Raw genomic sequence first — 12,579 nt, forward strand, 5'->3', positions numbered from 1 at the left:
GTAGTGCCGTGACCAGAACTAAACATAATACTCTAGATGTGGCCTTATTAGTGCATTATATAGTGTGACAGATAGGGGGCACTGTCATCCCCTTGAACCCTCGGACCAGACGCTAGACAACAGATAAAAGTCCAAAAGTTGACTTTATTATAATAAATATGCGTACAAAGCACCCTCCACTCCACAATACTCATAAACAATAAATCAATAATCACAATCCTCCACACCCAGACGCATTGTCACCCTGCCACCCGACTCAGCTCACTCATCTGGGATTTCCCAGAGTCCTTTATAGTTCATGACCCGGAAGTGCTTCTGAGCCCTCAGTCCATGTGATTATCCAGCACTTCCAGGTCGGGTGAAAACTCTTCTTCTTCATCCCGGAAGTACGTCATTACTTCTGTCGCTGTGCCTAAGACGTACTTCCAGGTTATAGGGAAATTAGCATCCCCTTGAACTCCATTGTCCATGATGCCCTGCTGGAATTCGGGGCACTACTATGTTGCAAGAAGGGCTCCACCTGGCAGCCTGGGGGTATTGGCCGGGATGAACAGCTGGCCATATCCCACAATAGTTTGAGCACAACACTCCATGACTTAAATTCAACAGTTTCTATGATATAACCTAACATTTTATTTACCTTTTCTATGATATAACCTAACATTTTATTTACCCTGTTAAATAGTTTTTGTGCATTGCTTCATCGATGAAAATATTGCACCAACATATACCTCTAAATTCTTTTCAGATGTTGCTTCCTATATGACAGTGTCTCTCATCATGTATTTATAACTGATTGAGGGTTATCCAGATCTTTTTGAATTCTTTTTGCTGCCACCTCAGTGTTTGCCATCCCTCCAATTTTAGTGTCATCTGTGAGTTTGACAAGTTTACTAACTACACCAGAATCAATGTCATTAATATAAATCAGAAAAAGTAATGGTCCAAAGACAGACGCCCGAGGGACTCCACTAGATATCCTTGCTCCATGTGGAACATTCTTCTCTTATCTGTACTCTTTATCTCCTGCTGGTTAATCAACTAGAGATTCCAATTAGTAGGTAACCTCTGACACCTACAGCTTCTAGTTTCAGAATTAATCTTTGGGACTGTAGCAAAGTAAATTATGTTGTATTCTTTGTTTTTGTCAACTATTCCAGTTGCTTATTCAAAACATTTTAAGAGGATGATTTGGCAAGACCTTCTTCCTCTCATAAATATATGCTGGTTACTATTTAGAAATGATTTTTGTTTAGGTAATTTTGTCATTTATTTCTTATTATAGTTTTCATAATTTTGCTCGGCAAAAAAGTAAGACTAATTGGTCTGTAATTACTAAGATCCTTTTTGTCTCCCTTCTTGAAGACTGGAGTGACATTTGCAACTTTCCAGTCCTCAGGTACTACTCCTTTCTGAACTGACTGCTGAAATATGCCTAATAAGGGTTTATAGATGAGATCTTTCAATATTTTCAGGACAATTGGTAAGAATCCATCACGTCCAGGGGTTTTATTAGTCTTCAACGTACTGAGAGCTTGAAGCACATCTGACAACAAAGTACAATGTCCATCAACACTGACTACACATAGGAATGAACAATCAAAAAGAGATCTCCTTAATATCTTTTTGGTTTCTCCTAGATAATAATTATATAAGATAGAAATAAAAAGGAGACAGTTTCTTTTGTTTCCTGCTTCTCAGATTTTCCTCTTTAGAAAAAATACCCCTGTATTTTCACAAGTGTTTCTTCTTCTGTTTTAGCAGAGATCTCAGCAAAGTCATACAATGAGCACACATTTTCCAAGTAGTGTCTGGACTTTTTTTTTCAGTTTTGCATTATGCGTTCAGTAATATATTGTGAAATGCATGAACAGTTTGTGGTAGTAAAACACTTTACTATGATTAAAAAACTGTAGTCCTTGCTTTTGAGTTATAATATCAGTTGTTTTAATTTATATTGCTGTGCTTCAATGCGATCATGCTCAATCTGGAGGAAAAGGGAGATGATTTGCCATAGGGGTTAACACTTTGGACTTCAAAGCCTGAGGCTGTGGGTTGAAATCCTGCAGCTGACACTGTGTGACCTCAAGCAAGTCACTTCATCTACCTATATTCCAATTGGCAAAGAAAAAAAAATGTAACCAATCAGGTCTCTAATGTTGTAAGTCACCTTGATTAAAGGCATCAGTCCAATAAGTCAAAAATATGTTATCTTGAAAAAGAGTAAAGCAACACTAGAAGGAGATCTCACAAAATATAAAATACTTTTCATGTTATATTGGGCTCTAAATGCTCTTCAACTAGCAGTGCCAATGGAAGTATACAGTATCTATATACACAAACACACTTATGTGGAGCCATTTATTTTCTTATGTGCGTCATAATGAAACATGACTTATAATGAGAAAAAGATCTGGATACCTAATTTGTCATATAAAAAACAAGAACTGTTGAGATAAAAATCATATAAAGTAAAGAGGCTTAGAGAGGAATGATTATACTTGAAGAAGCACTTGCCGTTTAGCTTCCATCTAACTTGCTCCACACAATTTACTTGAATTCCAGTTCCAGTCTGACTTTTGCCCCAGACACAGTACACACGCAATATTATCTCAGGTTGTAGATGACATTTTAATATCTTCTGAGAAAAAAAATGCTGCAGTAAATATGTTTTTAGATTCAAGTGCAGCCTTCAACAACATTGAGCACTCAATTCTGCTATTTAGGCTTGAAGATGAAATTGGGCTTTCAGGTACTATCCTTGCCTCATTTAGTTCATGTTTACCAAATCAGTTCCAGTTTGTACTGTTGTGTCACCAGTACTGTATCATTATATTCAAAAGTTAAATATGGCGTCCTGAAGGACTCAGTACTCAGACCTTTACTCTTTTCTAGTGATAGATAACATAAAAAATAGAATATTTATTTCCACTCCAATGTTAATGATACTTATCTATATGTTTCTTGCAAAGAAAATTATTTTTCTCCTGTACTGTTTTTAATGAATTGTGTTAATTTGCTTTGAATACATAAAAACAGAAATGCTATAATGTTTAAATTCAGAAGGTGTACATATTAGTTTTATTCAATTGCAGTTTAGGTGTTATCTTTGACACCAGTTTGTCCTTTAAAACACGCATACACTATCACCTAACATCTTAAAATACTGAAAAATGATGGCAGTATCTAAATATGAAGGATACGGAGAAATCAATTAATTTATTTATTTGTAAAACAGACAACTGCAACACAGGCTACTTGAATTGTTCTGTGTGCAGATCTCATTTAATTCAAAACGCTTTCATTTATACAAAAATGGTGTTTCAATAACTATGAACTCACCCTTTACTATATAACTTCTCTTCTCAATAACCTGCTGTGTTACTTGGTGCCGCTTCTATTCTGCCAAGATGCTCTCCTGCCCAGTGGAATGACAACAGAAATACTTTGGAGCCTTCAAATCCAAGGCACTAAAATCTTTGTCAGCCTAGAAGTCAGCATTCACTCTTGGACCAGTTTCAAACCACATTGGAGATCCTCCAGTCTAAGCTCTTTTTTCCCTCAGGTACTGGCTGTCATTTTGTTTACACACCTACCATGCCTTTCTTGGTCCTAAGGACACCTTTATTAAATGGGGTGCCCATTGGGACCCCAACCCTCATGCTCAGCTTTGTCCTTTTCTTTGTCCTTTTATATATAGTCAAAACTTTTAGAAAATTCAGCAGTTCAAGTCAGTGAATAACCTGAAATGGTGCAAAGGTAAACAGTAAACAGCCACAGGTAAAAAGAATTTCTGTAGCGATGAAAAATTGATACAGGTGACCCTACTTTTGTTGATTACTTACAGATCTCCTCTCTAAATAAAAGCAGTGTTGGAACAATCTGTGTTGCTGTACCCCCTGATTTGGACAACTGGGTGCTCCACCCCCTGCTCGCTTCGCTTGCCCACCCCCGGGTTTGTTTAACCGGATGTACAATTTAAAGAGATTGTTATTTTCATCTCATTCATTTTCATTCATTTTTTATTTCTTGATATTTGCCAGTAATAAAGCTGTAGTGAATAAGTTATTCCCCCTCCCCGCTGGAGTGCGCTAAGTGCCAGCCAGTTCGCGTCTTTGCCTCTTGCATGGTGAAGAGGGGGGATGAACGCACACTAAGGAGATGCGGTCGCTCTTTCGAAACCCCCTCTTAAATGGTGATACAAATGGGAAACAAATACATTTTTTACCTCCTCTATGCTCGATCAGCTGCCTTGCTGCTGCTGCTGCTTGTGCCATGCTGCATGATCTGCATGTCACGCAGAGCATCAAACATTTAAAAGCCTGTACAGCAACTGTCCTTTTGTCTCACTTCCTTGTCTCGTGGGATGTCCGAGAAAAATCTCGTCTCGACCCAAGATTTTTTTTATTATAATGGAGAGATATTACATTATATATTGCTATCATAATGATGAGAAAAAAGCAATTAACAAAGGAAGTCAGGCAGATCATTATAACCTTAAAAAGTTTAGGACTTTTTATTTGAGAAATTGCAAAGAAAGCCAAGGTGTCAGTAATTACAGGTTCCTACACTACCAGAAGGAACTTTTAAATTGGAGGAAACTCTGATTGGACCAAGTCTGGCAGACCCAAATTCATAAAAGAATCAGTACACAAGTCTAAAGGCTGCATTATACATACCTCACAGGACAACAGCTTCACATACAGTTTGCTGTGCAGCACTGACGTCTTAATTTTTTTGTGCTGTGACTTAATTTCCTAGTACATTGAGACTGGTGGTGATTCCTGGCCCACATAAGCTTCTCTTTCTTGTGTTGCAATTTTAGCAATGACTTTCTTACTGCCACTTGACCTGTCAAACCTGCAGCTCAAAGTCCTTTCTTCACACTTAGATGACACTGGCTTACTTCGACCACTGCCCTGTCAGGTGCTTATCACTCAAATTATTGGCTCTCAGAAACTTGTCTTCTGATTCAGTAATGGTTTTGGGTCTTACTTACATGGTGGTGAGTCAGTATTGTAGCAGTACTTACACAATGAGGACAAAAAAGAACAAACAAATCTGCAACAAAGTGAATGGAAACACGAAAATATCCAAGTCAATGAATATCCCTTGCGGTGCAGTTAAATCAATCATTAAAGAATGGAAAGAGTATTGCAGCTGTAAATCTTCCTACAGTAGGCATCCACAAAAACTTGCTGATGGTACAAGAGGAGTAACAAGGAAGGCCACCAAGAGACCTATGATAATTCTGAAGGAAGTACAGGCTATGGTGGCTAAGACTGAAACTGAGACAGAGACTGAGCAGACAACTGTTTCTAGGGTGCATCGTCAGTTTCAGCTTTATGGGAGAGTGGTAAAGAGAAAGCTACTGTTACAAAAAGATGCACATGACATTTCTTAATAGAGTTTGCCAGAAGGCACATGGGAGACTCTGAAGTCATCTAGAAGAAGACTGTATGGTCTGATGAAACCACAATTTAGTCTGACATCCAGAAAGCTCAACAATATGTATGAACACTGCACATTATCCAAAACACTCCACCATAAAGCAGAATGGTGGCAACATTATGTTGTGGGGATGCCTCTCTGCAGCATTCCCTGGAAGGCTTGAGAGGGTAGAGGATAAAATTAATGCTTCAAATTACAGGGAAATCCTGGAGGAAAACCTGATAAAGTCTTCAAGAAATCTGGGACTAGATTTGTCTTCCAGCAACCCCAAACATAAAGCCATAGTTAGATGAAAATTGCTTAAAAAACAATGTTGATGTCCTTGAGTGGCTGAGTAACAATCCAAATGAGAATGTGTGGCTAGACTTGAAAAAGGCTGCTCACTTGTGAACTCTGTACAATCTGACATGGCCTGAGAAGCTTTGAAGTGCTGATGTTCAGAAAATTATAGTGTCCAGATATGCAAAGGTGATAGAAAGAGAGACCTGTGCTCACAGACTCAAGGCTCTCATAGCTGCCAAAGATGCATCTAATAAAATACTGAATAGTTAAGCTATAAAACATTTTATGTTTTAATTTTGTAATTAATTTAGATTGTTTTTCAGAGATCTGCTTTCACTTTGACATTAAAGAGTTTTTTCTGTTCTTCGTTAGTAATAAGCTCAATTAAAATTCTGGAAAACATTACATTTTTTTAAACGCAGTGAGGGTGCAGATTGGTTTCCAGAATGGTTGGGGAGACATTGTATGGTGTTAATCTCAAATTAATGTTAATGGACCACAGAATAAATACAGTACTAAAGATTATTTATTTTTACATATTTTTAGAATTCTATCTGAAAACACACAATAATCCAAAAAATGGAACATCTTTGCATAGAAATAAGCATAAAAAAATAGTGAATAAAAAAAGCTGTCATGAAATGTGACACATATAGAATAAATACATTTTTGCAATTGCTACATATATTTGGTTATTACTCCTTATTAAATTGTAGTTGGAGTTACTTTAAAAAGATGGAAATTAAATGTGGTAACCCAATAGCAGACAAATACAGCTAAGAAAAAAGACTATGATTAATGAAAATTCTTTTTAAACCAAGAAAGGTTTATACTTAGAAATTTTATACTACATGAAAACAAGCAAAACTATTTTTTTGTAAGCATAATTGTCTAAAAATCTGAAATTAACTCATGGATTCTTCTTACCATTCTTAGGACTTTTGTGAGTTGATGTGTACAGTGACTTCTTCATGGCATTGTCTGGTTTTTGCAGCTTTAACACCTCAGTGTGTTCATGCAGCAAAGTGATGCAAAGAAAAGGAGGGTTAAACTGAACAGAGCTCACATTACCAAATTCACCACAACAGTTGCAGTTCTAGTTTGCTTTTCACAAGAAATTCTTGGTTAAAACAGCATTATGTATGCCTCCATTCAGTAATGATAAGCAGGCAAAAGTTATAAACTGGAATACACTGCCACTTCAGTGATGTTCTAAAATCATAATTTTCAATTGCTTCATACCTTGACAATTTGGCTTATTTACTTTTGTGTGGTTTATTAGGCTTCATGAAATTGTTATCTAGGCTTTTAAATATTAGGGGATTGGGAAGAGGAACTACAAGCTGTTAGCACAGAACACTATGCAGGAAGCTAAGTAATGCAAGGCTTTGCAAGATGAGGTTAGTACATACTGGGGAAATGTAATTGCTGTGAGAAATGTTCAACTCAGTAGCTAATTCTTTTCAGCTGTGATGTCTGTTACAGTCCAGGCATCGAAATCTTCGAACCTCAGCTCCCTGAAGCTAACCGATATGGTGTGGTATCAGCTCTCCTTCTGGAAAAGTCAAGAATTTCTTTTAACATTTCATTCATTTTATTAGAATCAAGCAACAATCCATACAAGCAAGTTAAGTTTAGTAAAACTAGGCTTGAAATAAATCAACCCCCACCCATAATAAAGAGAGACAAACTTTAACAAATAATAAAATTAAATAGAATATAAAAGAGGGGAGAGAATCTGCTTCCTCAATTTAAGTGCTTATTCTAAACTGTTATTGATTAGATGCTTTGCTAGATTTGAAGTTTTGAAAAAGTTTTGTACAGATCTTGTAAGTGAGAATTAGATTTTTTTTTTATTTTAGATAATACTAAGCCAACCCCCATTTTTGTTTTTTCGAGATACACACTTTTAAGATTTTTTTTTCTTTGAATTGTTGCTATTTCATTAGTTTCACTTTTATTTCAAAACTTCTATAAAAACAATATTTGGAATCTTTGGAGTCCCAATTTGCTGAATCTTTTTAATGAGATCAGTGAGACATGTGTTTAATGACTTTGTACCATAATTCAGGAGAGGTTTCTCTATTTGGAATTTCAGCACAGACAAAATAATCAACATCATCAGCAGTTAATAATTTTTTTGCAAAGTAACCAATAAATGCATGTGAGGTAAACTCCGTTTTTGAAATTCTCTTGACTTAAACTTCAAAGCCTTACAATATTTATATACTTCTGACATATCACCTATGTCCATATATTCAATCTCTATTCTCCTTTTCAATATTTCTCCGAGTAGTAATTTCTTCTTCTTTGCGCTAATGTGATGTTTACTTTCTTTGGTTTGACACTGTCGTTTTTTTCTGCTTTCATATTCTGTATCTTGCTCTGCATATGTTTCTACGAGTCTTTTGAATTCCAGTTTTCATTATCTCTAACCTGCTCTGCATGTGTTTGGCCCCTTGTTTTTTAAGCCCTTTATAACATTTTACCTTTGTTTTCTACTCGGTCTTTTATTTCTGACATCGCTTTATCCTGCTTTTGTTTCAATGACACCTGGGGCCTCATGTATAAACGGTGTGTACGCACAGAAATGTTGTGTAAGAACTTTTCCACGATCAAATCATGATGTATAAAACCTACACTTGGCGTAAAGCCACGCACTTTTCCACGGCACCTCATACCTTGTCGTACGCAAGTTCTCCGCTTCGGTTTTGCAGACTGGCGGCACCCAGCGTCAAAGCAATGCTACTGTTCCTGTGTGGTTACACCTTATTTTCCTGACGCGGCTTTATAAATACACTAAAACTAACTGCATATTGTTTATTAGTGTAACACATCTGATTGTAATTAACTTGTAACAATAGAATGGTCTAGGGAATAGCCATAGTATTCCAAATACCATAACTGCTTTAGCGTTGTTACTCTCACTGCACCTTCTTCTTCTTCTTTCAGCTCCTCCCGTTAGGAGTTGCCACAGCAGATCATCTTTTTCCATATTACTCTCACTGCACCACTCGGAGTATTTATATCACTGTATCTGAGTGTGAATCACAGCAGCAGCTGATCGGAAGAGAATTATGGGCATACAGCTTCAAGGACACGCTGCCTCAGCCACTGCAAAACGTTTTAAAGCCTTTCCTGTACGGACCTCGCGGTTCAGAAACAGTTTCATCCCAAGAACTTTAAATGCACTCAATCAATTGCACCTTGTAGAACTGTTTGTACTTATAAGTACAATCACCCCACTGTAAACCTGCACTATAGTTATAATATCGCACAACCTGAGCCACTTTATAAAGCATGTATTTACATATGATGACGATATCATTTTAAGGTGAAATGCAGCAAAATATGTTTATTAAATTATACAGATAAAACTTTAACTTCATTTAAATAATCTATATTCTTCACTGGGAGTGTCGTGAAGGATAGAATAATTAAACATGTACTACGAAGATATTTCAATGTTCATTAAACGTTTTGAAGAATCGCGCTAAGCTTACAGATGGCTTAACTTCTATTACAGAGTTGATTGTGTGGTGATCGGTTACTTGGAAAAAGCAAGGACTGCAGTGACAGCTACAGCAACATATATTGAATATAAAACAGAAAGAGAAAACAACACAGCTAAAAACGCAGCGACAAATGTCGGCAAAAGTTAAATGTTTGTGTCATGAGCACAAGGCGGCTATGCAGTGTCTGCAATGGACGTGGCCATCCACCGTGCATAAGCTATCTTACTGACATTGGCGGGCGAAGGAGCCACCGATTCTTCCTCTGCCCAGTGCCACCACAAGCCTAGAGCCGCCCTGAGTACTGCTGCAATAAATTATTTCATTGAAGTGAAACCCATGTTTAATAATGTGCTTTAACTCCTATCATCATAAAATGATATCACGTATACATCTCAGTATTTTAGTTATTCAGAGAGCTGTAATATCACGAATGTAATGGATTCTGTGTCCAGTTGGAGGAAGAGAGCCGGTTTAAGAAGCAAGTAGTGATTCACACACATAGAGCACATAGAAGATCAAATACAAAACAAAGCATTTAACGTGCTACTTTAATTACGATGTGATTTGAGAAACTGGTTAATTAAACGATTTTAAGATGAAGTTTATGATGTTCTACTTTAATGACAAAATAAACTACGTGATTAAAGTGGAAATGTCGAGATTGAAGTTGACATTTCGTGCTTTTTCCCCACTGTGTGCCTTTTTTTCTCTGTACCCTAATAAGCTTTCATATGACACTCAGACAGTGGGCTACAACTCGCTTTTCACGGTGACTTTGATATGTGATTTCTTTTTTATTTCCGGCACTGTGCGATTTTGTGAACGTGAAGTTTCTCCAACACGCTATGTCACTCGATCAACTTCCTTTTGTTGATTATACCACGGTTTATTTGAACAAATAGTATGTTTTTCCTTTGCCTCCACTTGGTATTCGCTGAAATTCTTATATTTTCCCCGTGCTTTTCCCATTGTCTTTTCACAGAAGGCTGAGCTTAAGGGCGATTTATATTGATTTGAATATTCAAAGAGGCGTAATTCTGGGAGGAGTTGGGGCGTTACATAAAGCGCATGCACGAGCGTTACTTTTCACGCTGATCGGGATTTATGTAGTGGAAGAACGTGGAAGTTGGAGTACGCACAGATTCCTGCATCTGGATTTTTCTGTGCGTAAGCACATTTCGACTTTTGTGCTTACGCCATGTTATAGTGCGAGTTCTACGCACGGCGTTATACATGAGGCCCCTGGTCCGTGGTGATTACTTTCCCTTTTTCGGGTAATAATTTCCATTTGTTTGCAGTATAGCGATCTTTACTTTCTCTTTTTATACTTTTTACTTTTTTTTACTTTCTCCACATGTGTATCGCTCCAACTTTTTTTTTTTTGAGGCTTTCGAATTCCACTGCTTTCTTAATCTCTAACCTTCTCTGCATGTGTATAGCACCAACGTCCAGATTGGACGTGCTTTTTTTTTCAGTTCCACTTGTTCCAGGCTTATAATTACTTATCATTACTTTCATAATCTCTAACCTGCTCTGCATGTGTATAGCGCCAACGTCCGGCTGATAATTATTTTCCTTATTTTCTGAATTTGCACCTAGATTATTCTTTTTCTTTTTTGTCTCTCCAATGCTTTGGAGTCTCTTTTCTCCGAGCTGCTTTCTTCTTCGCTTAGTCGTGAGCGTTTCATTTATAATGTATTCTCCTTATACGCCTTATATGCACTGAGATCCCTGGATTTGTGTGTGCTCAAAGCCAAAACGTGACTGAGTGTGTTCTTTTCCGTGCTGTTATTTGGTTTTAAGTAGGGTGTGTCTTGCAAGAACCTCATGTTCTACATCATCGCGAGACGGTCCTGGGTCAATCTCTTGGCACAAAGTCTTATGTTTAAGGTCCCCGCGAGACGCTCTGTGGCCAATCTCTTTACTCTCGCGGGTCTTTTAAGTGTCTTCCGTGATTGTATAAGATCATGTATCGTCACACTACTGTTTCTCGTCAGGATTTTTTTTTATAATAGAGAGATATAACATCAGTTACCCACTGACTTAAAAGAGGTGAATTAGCATTCTGCCAGTTGAGCAAGATAAATCCAAGTGCCATTATTAAAGTAAATGTAAGTACAGTTTGTTTGTCCTTCTCCACTTTAAGCCAATCTGGGAGTACACCATACACAGCTGTTAGTGGATTAGGAAGGACTGTGACACCAAGTCTGTCTGAACAGCATTTAAAGATTCAGAATGATGTTAATTTGGTATATATCCAAAATACAAGGCCCAGTGAGGCTGGAACTTGATTGCAACATTTGCAGGTTGGCCTGGAAACATTTTGGACAATTTTAAATGAGACAGATGCACTTGATATATAATTTTCAGTTGAATAATTGTATGCTTTGCGTATATGGAGCTTGAGTGAATTTTATGCACTGCTACCTTCCACTCCTTTTCTGAGATATTGAGTGAAAGATCCTTTTCCCACTGTACTCTGGGACCTTTGAAAGGGAAGGACTTTAAAATCTTTTTATATATTATAGAAATGCTGTTTGAGTCCTCAAGACAGATCAATATTTTTTCCAGAATGGAGGTAGATGGGAGGTGAGGGAAATTGGGCAGGTTTTGTTTAACAAAGTTTCTAATTTGAAGGTAGTGAAAAAAATGTATTGCTGGAAAGTTACATTTGGAGTGTAATTGTTCATAGGATGCAAAGACATTGTCTACAAACAGATCTCTTAAGTGAATGTTTTCCAGACATTAAAAAATGCATATGTTTGTGAGGGTGGAAAAAGGTGGTTCTCATGCAGAGGTGCCACAGTTAAAAGCTGTTCTATCTTAAAATACTTCCTACATTGGTTCTATATTCTGAGTGAATAAAGCACAATTTGTGTTGTTAGTATTTTGGTGATGACTTGTACTTATTGGGGTACAAAGCAAGGAATATAAAGAAGTTCTGCAGGATCTATTGTGGACCAAGCCTGTGTCTGCTCACCTATTTATGTCATTGTCCAGGATTTTATAGCTTGTATATTCACCACCAAGTAATAAAACTGAAAGTAAAGTAGAGCCATGCCACTTCCTGCCTTAGGTCTTTGTAGTGTCGCCCTTTGGATACGTGGATGTTTTGAATTCCAAATAAATGAGATTATGATTGAATCTAATTTCTTAAAAAAATATTTATTGATGTATATTGGAATGTTTTGAAGTAGAAAAAGAAGCTTAGGAAGGATATTCATCTTGACAATGTTAATTCTTCCAGCTAAAGTGAGATGGTGGGTAGACCATCTATTCAAGTCTTGATTAATTGTTTCCATGCAGACAGCAACATTTTGTTGATTAAGAG

At 37.1% G+C, this 12,579-nt stretch overlaps 1 protein-coding gene across 1 annotated transcript in view; it reads right to left on the reverse strand.

Annotated features, from left to right (window-relative positions):
- The window catches only part of LOC120530011 (uracil nucleotide/cysteinyl leukotriene receptor), a 29,291-nt gene extending 22,527 nt beyond the window's left edge, over positions 1–6,764 (reverse strand). Inside the window, exon 1 of the mRNA XM_039754181.1 lies at positions 6,661–6,764. Within this exon, the coding sequence (XP_039610115.1) occupies positions 6,661–6,663 (3 nt within the window). The 5' untranslated portion in view covers positions 6,664–6,764. The remainder of the gene's footprint in view (positions 1–6,660) is intronic.
- Between the last annotated feature and the right edge of the window lie 5,815 nt (positions 6,765–12,579).

The sequence above is a fragment of the Polypterus senegalus genome, chromosome 5, assembly GCF_016835505.1.
Source record: "Polypterus senegalus isolate Bchr_013 chromosome 5, ASM1683550v1, whole genome shotgun sequence".
Taxonomy (NCBI): domain Eukaryota; kingdom Metazoa; phylum Chordata; class Cladistia; order Polypteriformes; family Polypteridae; genus Polypterus; species Polypterus senegalus.